Consider the following 23,219-nt stretch of genomic DNA (forward strand, 5'->3'; position numbering starts at 1 on the left):
GAAACACCCAGAATAACAACTGGCCAAACGCCTGGGCAGTTCATACTGGCCCACTCAAGTTCATACATAAAATTAACCATCATACCGGGGAAACACGTTGAGTAATGCCTAGTCTATATTTCAGGGAACAAAAGTTCTAGGAAGTCTGAAAGCACAACAGGTTCTCAGAGGCAAACTGCTAAAGAAAAATGAGAAATGAAATAACAAAAAACACACCACTTATTTTTCAACAAACTCATTCAGCAAATCTTTACAAGGACGCACATAATTCTCCCAATCATTCAACAAATATATATTGGCTGCCTTGTATGGAATAGGCACAGGTCTATTTACTGGATCTTTTAGGTAGTATACTAAGTATATAGGATATGGCCCCTTCCTCAAGGAGCTCATGGTTCAGATAGACAAATAGGATAGGTAAACTGAATTTGCAACTGAACGTTAAAGTTAAGATTTAAGTATTAAGTACTGGAGGCTGAAGGAATCCAGTGGTAATTTAATCCAGAAGGGACTGGAGATGGTTTTACCATATGGACTTTGGAACTTTACTTGAATATCCCTAAGTGAGTAAAAGGTAAAAGGCTTCATAACAAATATAAAGAATAAGTCTGAGATTTTGCAAGATCTTCTAAATTCTAATATTCGACATTCCTTTTTGTGAACATATTTTAGTGACTGCATAACTTTAATCCTCTTTGCCTTTTGTTATTTAGAGTTTCTTTCCCCAAATGACTACTAAAAAATAAAATTTGAAAAGGACCTTGAACTGGCAAGTATACTTTGTCAAATAGGACACAAAGCCTATGCAACCTGCTTCTTTGGGACATGCAGGACCTCTTTCATTCATTAGCTCATTTTTCATTTTCTCTTTCTGGGTCAGATTTAATCTAGGTTTTTGTGGGGGTTTTTTTCTTGGTGTGAATTATATAAACTTCTTGATTCTGCCTTTTGTGGCATTAAAACACTTAACAACGTGTTTGGTAGTTTTAAAGTACTCCTCATGTGCTCTTGAGTGAATTTCAAAGTGCTTGATTGAAGAACACTGTTCAGTTGACTATTAACAGTCTCCAAATTTTTCACCAGTCTGCAAAGCAGCCTTAATGAAACAGGAGACAAAAATATGCACTGAATATTTATCACATTTGAGGCACTGTGCTAAATGTTTTCATATGTGATATATCACTTAAACCTTAAGGCAGTCTTGTAAACAAGGTGTTATTTTTTCCTGCTTTTTACAGATAAAACTTGTCAATTTCTCTTCTCTCACCTTCATTCTCAGAACTTGTAGTTTGTAGTTGGAGGTCATGGCATATAAACATAACACTGAGTTAGAGATTAGGAGACCTGGTTTCTAGCTGTGGCTCTGGGACACAGTGTGTGATCTTCAGAAAGTCGCCTCCTGAATGCGTCAGTAACCTTATGTGGGAAATGAGAACATGAAAACTATAGGATATGGTATATTAGATCACACTCTTCTCAAAAAAAAAAAAAAAAGCATTTACTATAAGGCTGAATCTTCTTACAGATGTGCTTTGCATTCAAACTCAGAGTTATGCCCAGGAGAGAATGTAAAAATTAAAATTTTTGCAAATTGACTCCTAACATATAGGTCCTAAGAGGAAGTTGCCATTTGAAAGAACCCCATAGTTAATTCTGGAAATGAGTGTATGCTCTAGACATGAACTATTTGGGCTCAAATTTTGGATCTGTTACTTGAAAGCTATGTGACTTCAGGCAAGTTACTTAAACTCTATATGCCTCAGTTTCCCCATGTCTAACACGGAGACAACTCTTATAACCCATTTCTGAAGATTATAATGAGAATTAAATGAGTTGACCTTTGCAAAGCATACGTAACAGGATCTGAAACATCTGCTGAGACAGGGATGAATGCCTTAACTGTGTAAATAGCTGTTAACTTGATGTACCCATTTTGACCACTTGGATTTTTGGCATTTCAGATATTTTTTTAACTGGAATACACCAATATAGTCTTGGGAACTCACACCCCATTAACTCAAAGTCTGATAGAGTTTTAACTTTATTCAGAGGGAAACAAATTGATTACCTCTTACTTATAAATCCACAAGGTAGAGCTATTTAAAGCTGGGGAATATTATAACATATAATGTAACTTGCCATCACTAAAATGAATGTAGCAGTATCAATCACCAAGAGTCATAAAAGATTTAAAATATATCTCAGTAATTCTACTTATTCTAGACTATTCAAAGGAAATAATTTCAGATAAGAAAAAGATTTATTTCTCAAGATATGCTTTTGTTTTGATAGTAGAAAATTGGCGGGGAGGGGGGCAATTTTATCTTTTGGGCTTCCCAGGAGGCATAGTGGTTAAAGAATCTGCCTGCCAATGCAGGAAATGCAAGAGACCCAGGTTTGATCCCTGGGTCAAGAAGATCCCCTGGAGTAGGAAATGGCAACCCACTCCAGTATTCATGCCTAGAAAATTCCATGGACAGAGGAGTCTAATGGGCTATAGTTGATGGGTTGCAATAAGTTGGACACACCTGAGTGACTGAGCCTACAGCACAATGTTATCTTTGGGCTGAATATTCAAAAATAAGAATGTTAATCTGTTACATAGCTATTAAAATATATAAAATCACTCAGTTGTATCCAACTCTTTGTGACCCCATGGCCTATACAGTCCATGGAATTCTCTAGGCCAGAATACTGGAGTGGGTAGCCTTTCCCTTCTCCAGGGGATCTTCATAACCCAGGGACAGAACCCAGGTCTCCCACATTGCAGGCAGATTCTTTACCAGCTGAGCCACAAGGGAGGCCCATTAAAATATATACATAACTTCTAATATTCATTTAAAACATTCAGAAGTAAACATTATGATTACAACTCAAGTTTTTAAATGAAGATATATGTGGACCACCACCAACAAAATAGTACCAGGAAACTAGAAAAATATACATTAAAATATTAGTAGGTTTGATCTCCAGTTGTCTGAGACAATAGCACTTTCTAAAATTTGTTTTCCTTCTGATTTTATGGTTTTTAAATTGATTTTAATGAACACAAATTATAAAATAAAAACAAAGAATATACCAACATACACACTGGCAATATTCATATAAAGAAAAACTGTTCTACAAACGACCAATATACATATTGATATAGTGATTAATGCATCCTCTGGGACCACTACTCTTTGTAACAAAATTTGCTGTTTTAATAAACAAATGAGCAAATAAAACCACTTTACCACCACAGAGACTTGAAACTGAGGTTTGTAGAGGCTTGGGAACGCCTACAGGCTGGTGGGAACTGTCCACCAGAGAGGTGCTGACAGACTACAACCTTGGGAGCTTGTAAAATCACTCTCCAGACGTTGAGAGGCCACAGACCAGCTCCCTTTCCTCTTTCTCCTCTTTCTGATGTCTTTCTCCCTTTTCATCATCTTGTACTTTTCTTCCTTCCTCTCTGTCTCCTACTTTCTCTGTCTGGTAACTATGGAGATTGGGGGGGGGGGGTGGTGCAAAAAAATGACCCTTGGAAAGGATAGTATCCTACTATCTAGGAGAGTAACCTTTGTAAATGTTTAATCATGCTGGATTATTTTTTTTCCTTTCCTTTTACTTCTCTAGTAAAAATTTATTCCTTCTTTTGATTCGCTCCTCTTTTTCTCTATTTTCTTTCATTTAAATCCCTCTTTCTTAGTCTCATTGTTCTTTCTTTGGGGAGAGTCACCATTTAGACAAGAAAGAAGTTGATTTCTACCAGATGATTCCTTTCCTTTGAGAGGTCAAGCATTTTTTGTAATGTCTACACATTCACTAGAAGAAAAAAAAAAGCAGGTTGCAGGACTCTATAACTTTTCCAAGAACTTCTCTCTATCATAATCTATCAAACAGGAAATTAAAGGCACTGAATGTGCCTTGGGGTCTTAATGGTTTGATTCCGTTGAGTTGTTATATTAACAAATGACTATTTATGGGGAAGAGAGAGAGGTTCCTTAAGGTATGAGGCATATATCAATAAAATCTTACTTTGAGTTTAAAAGAAAGCAAGGAATAATCGCAGAGAACATAAGACTTTACAAAGCACTTTTATTAAGAAATAATAAATACTAGAGAAATATTAGGGAGTATGAGGATATTCAGAAATATCAGCAAAACTGACATCTCATCTTTTTATGTCTTGCCTGGGAAATGGTGAGAAAAAGGAAAAGAAGGAAAAGGGGCACACGGGGCTGCAGATCCTTGCAATGTAGTCAAGGAAAGAGAGGAAAACTATAGTCTGCTGTGAAATGGCATTCAGAACTTTGATCTTTGCAGGGGGAGAAAACAGAGTTACATAAAGACAAAGCTAATGCTCATTTTCAGATAATGACACAGAAACTATTATGAGCAGAAAAAAGCCTTTCAGAAGCCCTCCTTTTCCATGCAAAGTCCATTCTCATAGGCAGCATTATATGGTTATACCATATGGACTGAGGCAAAAAGAGAACTGATGCAATATGAAAACTTTTTTGAACAACTGTGTTTATCTTGTTGTTGTTTTTCAGTCACTCAGTCGTGTCAGACTCTTTGTGATCCCATGGACCACAACACACCAGGCTTCCATGACCTTCACCATCTCCTGAAGTTTGCTCAAACTCATGTCTATTAATTTATCTTATGAGACCTTAAGGTCAGGTGGGACTGTGGTTTCTGTATTTTAGGGAAGGAAGTAGAATCCCTTCTCTCAATAGATGTGTAATTCCTGGAGAAAAGAATGGCATCATACTTATACTTGTATCTCCAATGTCTATCACAGAGACTGGGATAGAGCCTAGCCCAGAAAGCCACTTCACATTTATATTCATAAGTAATATAGTCAGTTAACTAAACTGAATGGTGACCAGGATGCAGCAAGGGTAGGGCTCTGGAGATTGCTAAGTGACAAAATAATATTATTTGGGGTTTTTGCCTTGAAAGCTCAAATAACTCAGCACCCTTCAAGCCATTACTCCATTTGGGATAAGAATAGTTTAAGTACTTTTGAAACAGTCTGGCTTATACGCAAACAAGGTTTTAGACTTTGTCATACTAACTGTTTCCCAGGAAACAAAATAAATATCCATCCTAATAAACTTATTTTCAAACTTCCTAGATAATATTGGAATGAATGCACTTTCAGAGCCTCCATACTGACATACCTCCATGAGTTTTTAATTTTTTTCAACAGCCATTTAAATCCCACTTTCATTGATAAAGATTCAACTAAAATCATCATTTTATTTGTTTCCTTAAATGATGAATATAGTTAGTAGAGTCTGACTTTGAGATCATGGGGACAAAGCTGTTTATTGTCACATCTCCAGTGTCTAGCATCTTACTGGTTGCTCGGTATTTATCTTATCGATAAATACTTGTTAGTTGAATGGAACAATGGTATCAGTTTTTCATTCATTTTTATAAACACTTTTTGTTTTATGCATGCTTTACCAATATATAAACTGCTCCTACATTTTATATAAACACTTAGCAAAGAGGAAATAACTTCAGAGAAGTAATAATCGAGCTCATAGCAAAATGAACAATTTATCGAAAGAAATACCCTAAGAGTAAAAGAGGTAAAGAGAATCTTCTTATAATTGATGTACCCACTCCCCACAGTGAAGTTATGAAAATAACCAAGGCCATATAAAAGTATCAATCATTTGATGAATGCATATTTACTAAACATTGGATGTATCTCATTTAAACTGCATTCTTTCAATGAGATAGAAATATGCAATGTGGTAGTTATTACTGTGGCCATTTTATCTGTGAAAAAAACTAAGATTTAGAAAAATCATGTATTTAGTATTACTAAATACATCTAGTTTTGAAATCCAGCCTATAGGATATGCCACTTTTCCACATTTTGTTCTGTTGTTATGTGTCAAATAGTGTTGAAGAACTTCACTGGAGAAAGGCTAGAATAGAAAGCTCCATTATTTCCATATCTAAGATTCCAAGGTGGGGACCTTATATCAGCCAGTAAATAATTAACCAACTGTTAAGTAAGGTTATAATATAATCATCAATCCCATTATACAAGGCTTTTAAGAATTATCTTATTCAAACATACTCAGCAAAATAAAATGGAATAGACCCTCTAAAAGTATTAATATATTTTCAGAGAGGTTTGATTTTTTTTCCAAAGAACATTATCTGCCAACCCACATGATTTAGGTATTTCACTCTATTGACACGGTTTTCTCAGAAATATGACTTTCTTAAACACCAAATGGAATAGAACTTAAAGGAAGTTAAACTAATGTAATTCCCCAGCATTAAAGAAAAAGGGCTTGTAATTATACCAGTTCCCTGCAACACGATCTGAAAATCAGGGAAAACTTAACAACATAAAAGAGACTTCTTTTGAATGTCCTGGGTTCAATGCATATTCAACAACATTCTGCACACCAATAGCTTATCTTATTTGATTATTAGCTTGTATTTAATTTCCCCTGGCAAATAATTCACCTTTGTAAATAATCATTTTGCACTGCAAAGCAATTCTCATATATTTATTGGAATGGATTTTAAACAGTAGCCATCGCTAAGAGGCTACTGGAAATATAATTAGAAGAGTGAGTAGCTAGACGCATGGGGGAAGGGTTGCAAGTTGTGTGAGGAAAAGAGCTAAAAAGTTAGTTACTGGTGCTGTTCAATTACATACATCTTCCGGACAGCGATGAACATGCAAATCTTCAACAACCCTCAGAACTTTTCAGGGATTTTAAAAGGAGCATGAGGCTACTGTTAAGTATGATCAATATTTCTGGAACTAACTCTAAGGTATAGACTATCAGATTAAGTAAAAAAATAAATAAATAAAACATATATCTCTGACAGTAACTTTACCATTAAATGCTTAAATGAAAAACATCATAGGAGAATGTTAGGGCTGTAGAGGATTATCTCATCCATATCTTTCATTTTATAGAAGAAAACCCAGAGTCAGAGAAAGGAGATTCTCTAGGCACAGCCAGTGTAAGACTTATGATTTTGACTCCCAATTTTTCCACTAAACCTACGCCTCCTCTGAGCATCATCCATGAAGTTGACTGTGTATGTTTCTGTAACCCCACTGCCTAAGGTGCTTGTCAGTATCCAGTGCAGTCAGTCATGTTATCCTTCAGAACAGAAGAGATCGTGTGACTTTTAACCACTTACAAAAGTGAATTTTCAGTTATTTTATGTGACGTTCTTTCTCCCTCTCTTCCCCTCTCTCCTTAGAGAATCATCATAGTAGCCACAAAAGTGTTTTTACACAAACAGGCAAGACACCCCCAGCCCTCACCACCACAGTTTTTCACAATGAGAAAAAAAGTGAAGCTATGTCCCTAAGAGTAAGGGGACATGAACTCGGACCATTAGGGGGCTGAGACTGCTCAAATTCCTGGCTCTGTAAGTCTTTCTCAGGGAGTGCCGGCTCCCAGAGTCCACCAAAAAAAAGTTTCAGACACTGAGCAACGAATGGTAACCTGCTTCGGAAACCTTCAAACCTCATTTCCTTGGGAACACCAATCACCTTTACAAAAAATCTGGGGTGGGACAGTTATTCACGAGAAACTCACTGAATAATCGCGCCACCTCTGGATAACATTTCTGAGTGTTGACTTCGAGTGGATTGTATAAGCTCAGAGAAAAATACACAACTGGGGGCAACGCGAGCCTGGCTCCAGATTCTTCTGTCTAAAATAAAAATAGGCTCCCCAGTTTGCAAAGTGCCAGATTGCAAACTGATAGGTTTTGTGTCATCTCAAGTCCATCCACCACTCCGGAAAAACCCTGACGGCGGGTCCTGCGGGCCCGGGTGAGTTCAGGAGGAGTGACAAGTTCAGGAGCTGGCAGCTCAGCTGTCACAAGCCCAGTCGCCAGCTAAGTATAGAAAGAGATCCCAAGCCGAGAGCCACCTAATGCGTCCCTTTCCGAGGATTTATCTGCTCTTGGAGCCTCTGTGCATTAGCGATCAGGGTCCCGTCATGAGTCACGACCGAGTTATCAAACCCAGCCACAGATGCCGGGACATCACTGAGGTCCCCGGGCCCCCAAACCCAGTCGGCTCCCAGAGAGAGCCAAGCAAGCCTGAGCTCTGTCACTCTCCCAACAGGCAGACACATAAACAAATAATAAAAGGAATTGTTTGTTCCCCTCCAGGGAGGCAGCATGCATTAAAAAAGACATGAACCTCATCCTACCTTGCATCCAAACATCAACGACAAAGTGTTGTTGGTGCAAGCAACTTTGCAGTGGCAAATCATTGGTGTAAAACAGTCAGGGTCCTTAACAACAAGGGACATTCCTTTCGAGCTGCGGCAGTGGCAGCTCGCTGGGGGACCCGACCACGGTGCTCACCCGGCACATGGAGCGACAGCCTAGAGGCGGCGGCCACTTCGATCGCTGGCCCCTGCGCCCCGCGCGGCCATCCCAGCGCCGGGGTAGAAGCCACGCCGCGGGCAAGTACCAAGCGTCTCGGGGTCTCCCTTCCCTGGGGAACGAGGCGTGGGGGGAGGGACAGAAACAAGAAGGGCTTTCCACCCCCCTCCTTTTGGTGAATTTGGGGGAGGGAGGTAAATTAAAAAAAAAATCAAAAAATAAAAATAAAAAGGAAGCCGGGCGCTTAGAGGAGGGTTCAAAGGAGGTGGGGCAGTATTACCATGTAAAAGAATGTACCCGCCTACTCGCCCCAGTCATACAAGATTGTCATGCGAGCTGAAGGGGGCTGAAATTATTCTCCCTGAAGGGGAAAAAAAAAATACTGCAGCTCCCGGTTTGGTAAAAAGCCAATGGCTTGCTGCAATCCAGAGTCACCGTGGGGAGCGCTGGCCGGACGAGTGGGGTGGGAGGGGGTGCGCGCGCGGCTCGCCAGCCTCGCCCAGCCAGCCCGCGCGTCCCGGCCCCCCCCCCGCCCCCCGAGGAGTCCCGGGGTCCCAGTGGGGGTGCTCCGGGCGCTGCTGGGACCCGGAGATCTCACTGGGCTCTCTTTGCCTCTGCTGCCCTCGGAGAGGCGACCTCCGAGGCTGAGCTGTCCAGGTGAGGGGAGAGGCCCACGCGGAGCCCTGCAGAGAGCATCCTCTCCTCCCTCTGACTTCAGCTTGCCTGAGTTGAGGCCGGTACAGGCACCTGGGCCAGAAGTGGGCTGAAAACGGCTTCCCGAGGGCCCTACACCTCCTTGACTTCTGTGTCAGCAAGCCTACTCACGCCCTGGGTGGTAGATTTGGCCTCAGCCAGGGCTTTATCTGATACAACATTTTTTTAAATTCAAAACGGAAGAGTCCGCCCCCTCCCTACCTTGACGTCTTAGGGGCTCTAGGAAGCTCCAGAAGTGTTACTGTTGTTCCGGAAGTAGGAATGACAAGATTGGTGGATGCTGTATTGATTTTTTCTTTTTCTTTTTTTAAGTGAGGCTGTCAAAATTACAAAAGATCAAAAAAAAAAAAAAAAGAATCAGCATGTGGCCGGCCCAGCTGCAAAATTGCTTGTCAGAGACAAAAAAAAAAAAAAAAAAGAAAGAAAGGAAAGAAAATGTGATAGTAGGTTGCAGAATAGGAAATGGGTAGAACTAGCCCTCTCTGGGTGCCACCTGAGTGCTTGGCACTGTGCCTCACAGATGGCTGGCGGAAAGAGAGCAAGTCATCAGGATGTGGAATCAAACTCTGGCTCTGGTGCTGAGGATGGCTTTGTGTAAGTTGCAGTGTTTGTGCCTCACTTCGCTTTGTGGGCTTATTAACTCCTACCTTGCAGAGTTGTCATGAAGACTCGAGATGATAAACAACACCTTCCCGTGGTCAGCCTTGGTAGTCCATGGTAGGTACTCTGTACTTAAATAGCTTGTTGTCATTCAGTTGCTCAGTCGTGTCTGACTCTTTGCAACTCCATGGACTACAGCACACCAGGCTTCCCTGTCCTTCACTATCTCCCGGAGTGTGCTCAAAATCATGTCCATTGAGTCAGTGATGCCATCCAACCATCTCATCCTCTGTTGCCTCCTTCTCCTCTTGCTCTCAATCTTTCCCAGCATCAGGGTCTTTTCTAGTGAGTCAGCTCTTCTCATCAGGTGGCCAAAGTACTGGACCTTCAGCTTCAGCATCTGTCCTTCCAATGAATATTCAACTTACATAGCTTAGCTCTTGTATTAGCCCGAGAGGTAGATGTTACTGGACACATGTTTTGTAGAGAAAAAAATAACTGACAATCTAAGGGCTATATCACTTCCCCAAGTCACACAATCAATAAGCCATGAAGGTTAGATTCAAAGAAAATTGATGGAATATAAAAAAGCATTATCACAGGGTACATCACACATCTCTCCAGAAGCATGTTCTAAATTTTCCAGATTTACTGGAGGTCAGGCTTGTCCCATTCACATAAATGTAGTCATTTCAAAAGTCTCTAAGTGGTCCATGAACTCAGATCTCACTTGAAACAGAGCAACTTAGTCCTCAATATCTATAGCAAGCTCTGCTGGAACCATGCTGTCCTGACGTAGTTTTCCCAAAACACCAGACCACTTGTCCTCTAAATTAATAGAAGTCCAAATACCACTACGGGCTTCAACTTACAAAGTTCCAGGAAGAATAAAAGAACAAAATAACTTGCAAGCTGTTAAGTCAAATGCAGTATCCTATAAAATTTCCCTCACCTGGCGACCTCCAAAATAGCCCAGCCTCCCTCCTGTCCCAAGTTAATGGAAGCCAAACCAGATCGCATCCAAATTCTGTGGAGTGCTTTTAAAAAAAGAAAGAAAGAAAACAGAAAAGAATGATAAAAGAAAAAGATGCATTCTCAGGCTCACCCCTACATTCTCATTCCATAAGCCAAGAAGATATCAAGAAATCTACATTTTTAATCAGCCCCCTGATGAGAGGAATATGTGTCCTGCCTCCAAAATGAAGACCTCTTGAAGGGAAATCAATACAGAGCAAAGCATGAGCAAAGATCAGCAGGGAAAGACAGTCGAAGTTGAGGCAAGTCTGGTTCTAACTGAAGAGGGCAGCTGTGTCTAAAGTTTTGTGGTTATGATACTAAATGTAGGCGTCCTTACCTAGTTGATTTCTCTAGTAGGAATTGGGGTTAATTCAATCCAGTGCATATCTAGGGCCTGCCAGGACTCAGGCAGTGATACATATATGTGCTCAAACATACCAGGTCACATGGTAGGGGCAGAACTCTGGTCTGGTGCCTGCTGTGTAATCTTAAAGTCACATTCACAGACTATGTGTATCCCTTAGCATTTTTTCCCTGTTAGCATAAAATGTGTGATTGTGTGAGCACTTCCACCTACAGAGCGTCTATAATTATGGCTGTTTGTCCAAAGGAGAATGGATTCTAAAAGAGTTGTACAATATTTCCCTTATTCATTAGCCTATAATTTAGATTTCAAACACCCCAAAAGTATTGTATGCTCTATATTGTGATGTTCCAATAATAACTAACACAGTCTTTCCCTAATGAATTACCCAGGCTAAGGCTGACCTCCTATTCTAGGGCAGCATTACAGGCTGCTAGGCTCAAGTCATTTCCATTTTCCAGCTTGTGCTGGTTTAGGTTAACAAAGACAAATGACAAAATATAAAGGACAATGTATATTTCATTCCTCGATCTTCTGTTGTTTAATCAGTGGAACTTCATTGATTATACCTCTCTCTCCACACACACACACACACGTGTGTGTCTATGTATATCTGTTATCTGTTCATATACATCTGATAAAATGCTTTTCCTTAATTCTTGTCTCTTGATAATAGCTCTGGAGTGAAGTGAAAGTGGGGGAGGAGAGAAAATGTTGTTTCCATGACAATGCATTCCTTAGTTACAGGCAGTAACCACTATGGTTAACAAAATGAATCACTGTTACCTTAAGATATGAACACACTGCATTATTGGTCTGAAAAGCTAATTAGGGAGTATACTGCATGGGGGTGTCCAGCAGTAATTTTAGGAGAAGATATTACTAGGGAATGCCAGGAGATGATGCACTGATTTTAATAGTCAAAATAACCACCCTTAATTACCTCAGTGAGTGGTAACATTTACAGCTCTTCCTAATAATCATCACCTTTGCAAAATAATACGTGACAACTACACGCTCTTAAACATTTTTCCTTCTTACAATTTTTCTCCAAATAGACTCACAATCATAAATGATCGTAATGATAATCAGGATGATCAAAAAAATATGATCAGGGTTTAATTTTATTCTTTTATTTACTGCTATGATTATTATTCCCAATCCCAAATCAGGACAAGGCAAAAGGTATTAGCTATTGACTTAGCTTTTTTTCTTCCTTTATTGATCCCGTCCACAGCAATTTTTTAAGAAGAGGTGGTTCATGGTGGAAGGGAAAAGAGTGTAATGGACACCAGGAGCCATGGTGTTTCTTCCTATTGACTGTGTGACTTCAAGCAAGTTACTCCCTCTCTGAGCCACAATTCCCTTGTCCATTGAGATGAAATGGGTACGCTAGAGTATCTCTAAGTTTACTTTCAGTGCTGAAGTTCTCTGAGTGGTTCTTACAAATAAAGGATCTGAGATGTAAAGGAAATTTAAGAAGCCATTTCTTTCAGTCACCTGTCTCAGAAAATACACTTTTCGATAGTGCTTACTATTTGATATGCTCTACTATAGTGTTTGCTATATGTAATATTATCAGTTCGGCAGCGGGCTGAGCCCAGATTCTACCCTTGAGAGCCAACTGTACCTAATTCCAACCTTTAATGGTATCATGCTGGTAGTTTGAAATCAGCCATGGAGGAAGTATTTCCACATAAATTGGAAAACACTATATACCAAGACTTTTTTTTCTTCAGAGAAACATCTATCAACACAGCACTGGTTTAAGTACTTTATCTACATTAACTTATTTAATCTGCACAACCTCTCAAACTTACACACACACACAAACAGGAAACTGAATCACAGAGAAATTAAATAATTTGCCCAAGCTAACAAAATTGATAGACAAGTCAACTAAATGAATCAACTAACGAAAAAGCCGTGATAGCTTTCAATAACAAATGTTTATTTCTTCCTTATGCGAGACATCCTTCATAGTGTGACCCTGACTCTAGCCCATGTTATTCCATGAACAGAAGAGCAGCCTCTATCAGGGGCATGATGTTTTCATGGCAGAAGTAAAAAAATGATCAGTGACTCAGTATGCAGTGGCTCTTAACATTTCTATTCAGATAGGAAAACATATTCCTGTTTGCATTTTATTAGCCAAGGCATGTCATGTGGCCAAACCCAATGCCAGTCAGGTGGGGAAGGATAATCCTTTCACAGTGATGAAGGAGAACATTTGGGAACAATAATTTACTAAATAACAGCTTAGCTGGGTGATACAATGGGGATTTGAACCCAAGAAATCTGAAGTGATGAGCCAAGTTCTTAATAAGTAGGCCATTCTGCCTGCGACAGCCAACACATTTTTATTTTTCACCTATTTTTCATATTAGGGTTTGTTATTTAATAACTCTTTAAGGGAACAACTCCTATTAAAAAAATCATGGTAGATACAGAAAACATATAAGAACTTTGGAGTGAATCAGATATGCGTGGTTTGGCACTATTCACTATGCGATTTCAACCTTTAATTATTTTCCCTATACTCACCATCCCTACCAATGACTGTCCACTTATTTTCGCTTAATCTTTAGTACACGTCTTCAGGTAATTAATTTATCAATAACTTCATAACACAAACTACATTTTTTATTATTGAGCTTCTTGAATTAAGGTGAAGAGGCATATGAACATGTCTTTCTGCCATCAATGAGTTTGCAAACTAATTGAAGATATTGTCATAAAATAAAAACAGTATCTCTGACAGTAAGAAAATATATATACAATTAAGTACTAAAATGTACTTGAAGTCCATAAGATTATTTGGCCCATCTAGTTAACTTCTCTGAACTATCATTTCTTATTCTTTAACTGGTATCGCTATAAGGCTTAAATGAGATAATGTGTTTCAAAATGTCCACTCCTCTTATCTGGTTTGTGATAAATGCTCAGTAAACTGGAGACACTTTATGTTGATTTCCTAACTTTTTTTTTCCCCCCAATAAAAGTTAACTGGAAAGAATAAACCCATTAGACGTACCCAATACATATAATCTTTATGCAGAACTCTTTAACTTTTCTTCACAACTTTATTCTCCCAAAGACTCTTCAGGCCCTTTCTCAGGTTTTCCACATTCCTCTTACTGAGGAACACACAGCTGCAGTGAGGGTTTGTGTTAGAGTCAGGACCCATAAAACCTGACTCTGAAATCCATCACGCCTTCCCCATGATCGCTGCTCCTTGGTCTTCTCTGTAATTTCTGAGTCTTCTTCTATTCGCCTGCCGCCAAGTACAGACTCCTTTGAGCCAGTCATGCTTACTGACTAGTTGGCCATTATTTGAGACATACATGCCATGTTTGGTTGACCTTTACTTGGAATAATTTTCTTATTTATAGTTTGGAATGATCGAGTCAATAAATGAATTAATAAAGAACAATTAAATATATGGGTTAAGCCAGCCTTTCCACAGCTACCATGTAGGCTCTTGGTGAACTAATGTAGATCATTGTTTGTCTTTTAATTCAGTCCTTGGCCCCCAACTTCCTCAATGAAAGGAATACAACCCTTATTGAGAAAATGTCATCATATTGATTCAGAATCAATTTTACCATTTTGTTTTAGCAGCATGAATTTTGAAATAATAGCTGTCCTTAGCTTCAATAAGACAAGGCACAATTTTGGCTCTAAGATGTCTCATGATATTCCACTTTCACTCACAGTGCCATTTTGAGAAAAGCAACTCAAAAATATCACCCTCTGCACCACCTGTGAAAGTATCCTAAATAGGAAAAGTCAAATGAAAAAGAATTCTGCCTAGGTCTTTTTGTTTACCAAATTTGGTTTCAGTGTTGAAAGAATAAGGTTTGGGTCTTGGGTTCCAATCTTAGCTTTGATACTTACTATGTCATTCTGAGTTAACCACTTAGTCTCTTTGACAGTTAATTTTCTCATCCATTAAAAAAAGGAGAGGGGTGTTAAATAATAACACCTAGACTACAGGGTTCCTCTGAGAATTAATTAAAATATCATGTATGAGTGGGGAAACAGTGGAAACAGTGTCAGACTTTATTTTTGGGGGCTCCAAAATCACTGCAGATGGTGACTGCAGCCACGAAATTAAAAGACGCTTACTCCTCGGAAGAAAAGTTATGACCAACCTAGATAGCATATTGAACAGCAGAGACATTATTTTGCCAACAAAGGTCCGTCTAGTCAAGGCTATGGTTTTTCCAGTGGTCATGTATGGATGTGAGAGTTGGACTGTGAAGAAAGCTGAGCACCAAAGAATTGATGCTTTTGAACGGTGGTGTTGGAGAAGACTCCTGAGAGTGCCTTGGACTGCAAGGAGATCCAACCAGTCCATTCTGAAGGAGATCAGCCCTGGGTGTTCTTTGGAAGGAACGATGCTAAAGCTGAAACTCCAGTACTTTGGCCACCTCATGTGAAGAGTTGACTCATTGGAAAATATTCTGATGCTGGGAGGGATTGGGAGCAGGAGGAAAAGGGGACAACAGAGGATGAGATGGCTGGATGGCATCACCGACTTGATGGATGTGAGTTTGAGTGAACTCCAGGAGTTGGTGATGGACAGGGAGGATGGACAGGGGTGATGGACAGGGATGGAACTGCATGCTGCGATTCAGGGGGTGCAAAGAGTCGGACACAACTGAGCGACTGAACTGAACTAAAGTGCCTGGCATGCATTTTTTTTTTTTTCATTTTCAAGTGAAGTGAAGTCCTTCAGTCATTTCCGACTTTGTGACCCGGTGGACTGTAGCCTACCAGGCTCCTCCATCCATGGGATTCTCCAGGCAAGAATACTGAAGTGGGTTGCCACTTCCTTCTCCAGGGGATCTTCCTGACCCAGGGATCGAACCCAGGTCTCCCGCATTGCAGACAGATGCTTTACCCTCTGAGCCACCAGGGAAATTCATTTTCAAAGACAGCATTTATTTTTAACAGTATTTTTTTTCTAAATACAAAACTAAAAGTTTAGTATAGAAATAATTTTGAATAGAAATTATTTTCAATAGAAAATATTGTCAGGTACAACAAAAGCAATTTGAAAGTACTCACATTTCCATTGCTAGAGGTAACTAATCTTAATACTTTGGAGGATGTGATATGCTATGCTAAGTCGCTTCAGTTGTATCCTACTCTTTACAATGCTATGGAATATAGCCCACAAGTCTCCTCTGTCCATAGGATTTGCCAAACAAGAATACTGGAGTGGGTTGAATGCCTTCCTCCAGGGGATCTTCCTGATTCAGGGATCGAACCCCTTTCTCCAGTGTCTCCTGCATCGGCAGGTGGTTTCTTTACCACTAGTGCCAGCTGGGAAGCCCAAAAGAGAGTCACAAGTGTGTGTGTGTTAGTTGCTCAGTCATGCGCAACTCTTTTCAATCCCATGACCTATAGCCCATCAGGCTTCTCTGTCCATGGAATTTTTCAGGCAATAATACTGGAGTGGGTAGCCATTCCCTCCTCCAAGGGATCTTTCCAACCCAGGAATTGCACCCATGTCTCCTGCATCTCCTGCATTGCAGGCAAATTCTTTTACTGTTTGAACCACTAGAGAAGCCCACTTTGGAGGTTCAGTTCAGTTCAGTCACTTGGTCGTGTCCAACTCTTTGTGACTCCATGGACCACAGCACACCAGGCCTCCCTGTCCATCGCCAACTCCCGGAGCCCACTCAAACTCATGTCCATCACGTAAGTGATGGCATCCAACCATCTCATCCCTGTCCCCTTCTCCTCTGGCCTTCAGTCTTTCCCAGCATCAGGGTCTTTTCCAAAGATTTAGGTCTTCGCATCAGGTGGCCAAAGTATTGGAGTTTCCGCATCAGCATCAGTTCTTCCAAAGAATATTCAGGACTGATTTTCTTTAGGATTGACTGGTTGAATCTCCTTGCAGTCCAAGGGACTCTCAAGAGTCTTCTCCAACACCACAGTTCAAAAGCATCAATTCTTCGGTACTCAGCTAACTTTGGAGATTACACTTCCAGTAATGCTTCAACAAAATTGTGTTTAAACTGTGTATAATGGTGCAGGCTAATTTAGAAAATAATATACCTTTGACACCTGCCCATGCTTTTTGGAAGAAGTCTTCCTATAAAAATACTATCAATAATGGCACAGTATATTAATATAGTGTGGCATATTTCACAAGCCCTTTTTTGACAGGGGTCAAAAATATTTCTGAAATCAATATCATGAGAAAAATGGAAGTGTTCTTGTGAACAAATATTTGCACATATCCATAACAAAATTATTAGGCTAAATCTTATAGATAAGGAATTCTTGGTGTAAAGAGCATGAACATTTAGGCAATTTTAATGTATACTAGCCAATTTATGTTTGTATTAATTTCTATTTCCATTAAAATTTTATAGGACTCATTGTTATTCTCCATTAATAACACACTATAGGAGTTATTTCAGCCAAACTCTGGTGGTAAGATTTTTATTTGTCTGAAGATGCTATTTTTATTTTATTAGGTTGTTTTATTGGTTTTTACATGATAGTTTGTGGTTGTTGTTAACTGCTGAGTTGTATCCCACTCTTTTGCAACCCCATGCACTATAGCCTACTAGTCTCCTCTGTCCATGGGATTTCTCAGGCAAGAGTACTAGAGTGGGGTGCCACGTTCCTTCTCCAGGGGATCTTCCCCACCCAGGAACTGATGACAGCTTAGCTCAGTATCAATTATAGGCTGCCAGTTATTTTCTCCCAGTATTCTGTAGAGTCAGTTCAGTTGTCTTTTCTCTGTAAGTGCTCAATTGCTTCCTACTGATCAAGTTTTTTAGTTGTTTTGGCATTCTGGATATTTACCTCAATGTAATTAGATATTGAGTTCACCTTCTTTATCCTCTTTAGGTCTTCTTTTGATTGCTGCATCCCGGGATTCATGTCTTTAATCAATTCCTTAAAAAATGTGAAGGCATACCACTTTGCATTTTTCTCTCCCTCATGCTATCCTTTCCCCACCTCCACCTTAAACTGCGATCACATACGTATTTGCTATTGTTGTTGTTTAGTTGCTAAGTCATATCTGACTCTCTGCAACCCTGTGGCCTGTAGCCTGTCAGGCTCCTCTGTCCATGGGATTTCCCAGACAAGAATACTAGAGTAGGTTGCCATTTCCTTCTCCAGAGGATCTTCCAACCCAGGTACTGAACTGGCAACTCCTTCATTAGCAGGCAGATTCTTTACCACTGACCCACCAGGGAAGCCCCACATATATAATTCTTTTCCTTTTTTTCTTATACTTTTTATTTCTTTAGCTTCCCTTGCTGCACTGTGGCTAATTTCTTCACGTATCTATTTCTTAATTTTGTCTTCAGTTCTTTAAAAAACATCTGTATTGTTTTAAATTTTAGTTGCTATACTTTCAGTTCTGAAAGTTCTGTTGTTTTTTTGAGATATCACTGAGGGGTTATATGTTTAAGGTACACAAGGGGCTTCCATAGTGCCTCAGACAGCAAAGAATCTGCCTGCAATGCAGGAGACCCAAGTGCGATTTCTGGGTTAGGAAGATCCCCTGGAGAAAGGAATGGCAACCCACTCCAGCATTCTTGCCTGGAGAATCCCATGGACAAAGGAGCTTGGTGGGCTACAGTCCATGGGGTCACAAAGAGTCAAACACAACTGAGCAACTAAACGTGCAAACACAGACACAAGGTACACAGTGTATTTGTACACATATATTTATACAGACTGACCTCTGTAGTGTTAAGGAACACCTCTGTCACCTCATATAATCACCAGTTATTTTTTGTGGTGAGAACATTTAAGATCTACTCTTTTAATAACTCTCAAGTATCTAGTACAGTATTACAAACTATAATCACCATACTATACATTAGATCCCCCAAACATTTTTATCTTACAATGGAAATTATGTATCCTTTGACCAACATCTCCCCAATTCCCCTACTCTCCAGGCTCTGGTAACTACTATTCTACTTCTGGCTTGTATGAATTTGGCTTTTTTGGATTACGTATGTACGTAATACCATACAGTATTTATCTGTCTCTGACATAGTTCATTTAGTATAATACCCTCCAGGGTCATTCATATTCTTGCAAATGGCAGGATTTCCTTCTCTTCTATGGCTGAATAATATTCTATCACATATATATTCTGTTATATACATTACAGAGAGAGATGTATGACACAGCTTCTTTGCACTATTCATCTGTTGATGGACACTTAGGTTGCTTCCATATGTTGGCTATTGTGAATAATGCTGCCATGAACATGGGACTGCAGATATATCTTCAATATCCCTTTTCCTTTCCTTTAGATATATACCCAGAAGAAGGATTGCTAGTAATTCACTTAATTTTTTGTGGAAACTTCATACTGTTTTCATAGTACCTATGCTACACCAACTTACATTTTCACCAACAGTACACAGGGATTCCTTTTCTCCACATCTTCACTAAGACTTGATATCTCTGTCTTTTTGATGATAGTGATTCCAACAGTATGAGGTGATATCTCATTGTGGCTTTGATTTGCATTCCCCTAATGATTAGTGATCTTTTTTTTTTAAATTTATTTATTTTAATTGGAGGCTATTACAATATTGTAGTGGTTTTTACCATACATTGACATGAATCAGCCATGGGTGTACATGTGTTCTCCATCCTGAACCCCCCTCCCACCTCCGTCCCCACCCCATCCCTCTGGGTTATCCCAGTGCACCAGCCCCGAGCACCCTGTCTCATGCATCGAACCTGGACTGGTGATCTGTTTCACATATGATAATATACATGTTTCAATGCTATTCTCTCAGATCATCCCACCCTCGCCTTCTTCCACAAAGTCCAAAAGACTGTTCTATACATCTGTGTCTCTTTTGCTGTCTCACATATAGGGTCATCATTACCATCTTTCTAAATTCCATATATATGTGTTAGGAAGGAAAGTTATGACCAACCTAGATAGCATATTCAAAAGCAGAGACATTACTTTGCTAACAAAGGTCCATCTAGTCAAGGCTATGGTTTTTCCAGTGGTCATGTATGGATGTGAGAGTTGGACTGTGAAGAAAGCTGAGTGCAGAAGAATTGATGCTTTTGAACTGTGGTGTTGGAGAAGACTCTTGAGAGTCCCTTGGACTGCAAGGAGATCCAATCAGTCCATTCTAAAGGAGATCAGTCCTGAGTGTTCATTGGAAGGACTGATGCTGAAGCTGAAACTCTAATACTTGGGCCACCTCATGCGAAGAGTTGACTCATTGGAAAAGACCCTGATGCTGGGAGGGATTTGGGGGCAGGAGGAGAAGTGGACGCCAGAGGATGAGATGGCTGGATGGCATCACCGACTCGATGGACATGAGTTTGAGTGAACTCCGGGAGTTGGTGATGGTCAGGGAGGCCTGCTGTGCTGAGATTCATGGGGTCGCAAAGAGTCGGACATGACTGAGTGACTGAACTGAACTGAACTGATACTGTATTGGTGTTTTTATATCTTAATGTACCTGTTGGTCATCTGTATGTCTTCTTTAGATCTATTCAGTTTCTCTGCCCATTTTTAATTGGATTGTTTACTTGTTTTTGTTACTGAATTGTATGAGTTCTTTATATATTTTGAATATTAACCACTTACTAGATATATGATTTGCAAACATTCCTTCAATTCTGTAGACTGGCTTTTTGTTTTGTTGGTTGTTTCTATTGCTGACCTGGCACCTACTAATGAATGTTTAACAATATTAAATTGTTCACTCATTCATTCCTTTATTTATTTGTTCATCATATACCAAAACTAGCTAAGAAACTTATCTCAAATACATGGCAACCAGACACAGCAAAATTCCTGTGAAATCACTAATTCTATTTTTATACTATTTGCCCATCTGTGAAACAAAGGCCAATTGTTCATTGTCAAAAAAATGCTAAAAAGAGCTCAACTTGGAGAGCAGCAATTCAAGGGAAGACTGTGTCAAAAACATGGCTCATTTTAAATAGTTTTATACTGCTACTGTGATTCTTTGCTAGAAATAGATTTTCCTTATCAGCTTCCTTTTCTAAAGAATAGATGGCTCTTCTAACTGCAAGAGCTAAATGAGGTAACTTACCCTGAAGACACCACTCTACTGTGTTGCAAGCAGGGACCCTGAGCTAAACATATACAAACTAAATGAAATGATTATACAATGAAACAATTGCTGTCTAGAAACTATGAGGACATTAGATCTCTCTTACAATCTCCAGCTATAAACCAAAGAATTAAGATTATGACACAATTATCTCTGTCTGTCTTAATAAGTTGCAAGCATGCTAAAGTCCTTGATGGCACTGAATTATAAATATTAACTTAATTAGATTTCCATTTGCTGTTTGCTTAAAATAAGAACATTATAGGAAAAGGATCTTGTGGTACAATGTGTGAATTATTCCTATTGTAAAAATGCTAGTGCTCTCTTCCTACACTACAAGCACAATCAGTCTCAATATAATGTGTTGGAAAATCTGAATTATATTTGCTAAAGTTGATAGTATATGACTATAGAAAAGACTTACTAGGTACATGATGTTAAGCGCATTCACCCATTTCCTCTTTTTGGTTCCCAATTACTATTTGATTATTCATGAATTCATTCAACAAATATTTTCATGTGTCTTTTATATATTAGGCAGTATGTTAACTTTGGAATACAAGTGCAGATCAATCCAGTCTTGGCCTCATGGAGATTACAGACCAGTGAGGAAGGCAGATTGGGATAAGTGCCTTGAGTGTATCTACATATATGCTATATATATCTACATACATATGCTCTCTGTGAGAGCATACAGGGGACTCTCATCTAATAAAAGAGGTAAAAGAAGGCATAACTGGGAAAGTGATAACTGAGCTGACATCAGGAGGATGACTGGGAATTTACTATACAAATGGAGGAGGGAGAAAGAATCTAAGACAGAAGAAACAGAACACACAACACTTGGTGCCAGAAACAAAGAGTGCAGGAATGAACAGAGATAACCTCAGTGTACCTTGAACACAGAAAACAAGGGGCAACATCAAGTGAGAAGAGGCTGAAGAGGGCAGAGGTCAGGTTAGGAAGGCTACATTTAAGATTTACGTTATACTCGAAAAGTCTTAGGAAACTACATGAGAGATATTTTAAAGCAGATTTGCTCAAGTATAACTACAAATATTCAAAGTGTACAATTTAATAGGATTCAATATACGTATACATCCATTGAAACCATCAGCACAATCGAGATAGTAAACAAATCTATGACCCTCTAAAGCTCCCTCATGCTCCTTCCTAGACCCTGCCCCGAAACCTCTTTCCTACTTCCCCATCTCAAAGCAAACACAGATCTGCTCTCTGTCATTATAGATTAGTTCACACTTTCTAGAAATCTATATAAACGATTCTATGCAGTATATGCTTTTTTGTCTGATTATTTTTTCACTCAGTGTATCTATTCTGAGAATCATCTAGGCTGTTGCATCTGTCAACAATTCATTTCTATTTTATTTCTGAATAATATTCCATTGTAAAGATACACTCTAATTTATTTATCCATTTATCTGTTAATGGATATTTGGGTTGTTTCCAATTTTTGGCTTTATAACTGCTATGAATATTTGCCTATGTCTTTGAACAGATATGTATTTATTTTGCTATTGAATTGGCATAAGGTGATGATATGGCAGATGTATGTTCACATTTTTAAAAAATTGTCAAACTAGTTTCCAAAGTGGTTGTACCATTTCACAATTCCACCAGTAGTGTATGAGAATTCCAGTCCATTCAGATCTAAGTCAACATTTGCTATGGTCAATCAATTTAATTTTAGCCATTCTCATAGATGTATAGTAGTATCTTGCTGTAATTTTAATTTGCATTTCCATAATGACTAACGGATTGGAACATCTTTTCTGCATTTGCTGCTTGTATGTCTTTTTTGGTAGTTTCTATTCAAATCTTTGGTCATTTTTGAAAGTGAACTGTTTCTTATTTTTGATTTTTAAGAGTTCTTTATTTTATATATTCTGGATTTAAGCTCTTGATTATCTAAAGCTCTTGATTATCTTGATTATGATTGCACATAGTTTTTACACTCTATAATTTTTTAAATTCTGTTAAAATTTTTAATTCTGTCTTTGTCAAATTTATTA

The 23,219-nt window shown here is 39.1% G+C and overlaps 1 protein-coding gene across 1 annotated transcript in view; it reads right to left on the minus strand.

Annotated features, from left to right (window-relative positions):
• The window catches only part of DLG2 (discs large MAGUK scaffold protein 2), a 1,420,652-nt gene extending 1,412,343 nt beyond the window's left edge, over positions 1–8,309 (minus strand). Inside the window, exon 1 of the mRNA XM_055581492.1 lies at positions 8,208–8,309. Coding sequence (XP_055437467.1) covers positions 8,208–8,309 — 102 coding nt within the window. The remainder of the gene's footprint in view (positions 1–8,207) is intronic.
• Positions 8,310–23,219: the final 14,910 nt, after the last annotated feature.

The sequence above is a fragment of the Bubalus kerabau genome, chromosome 5 (genome assembly GCF_029407905.1).
Source record: "Bubalus kerabau isolate K-KA32 ecotype Philippines breed swamp buffalo chromosome 5, PCC_UOA_SB_1v2, whole genome shotgun sequence".
In the NCBI taxonomy this organism is placed as follows: Eukaryota; Metazoa; Chordata; class Mammalia; order Artiodactyla; family Bovidae; genus Bubalus; species Bubalus kerabau.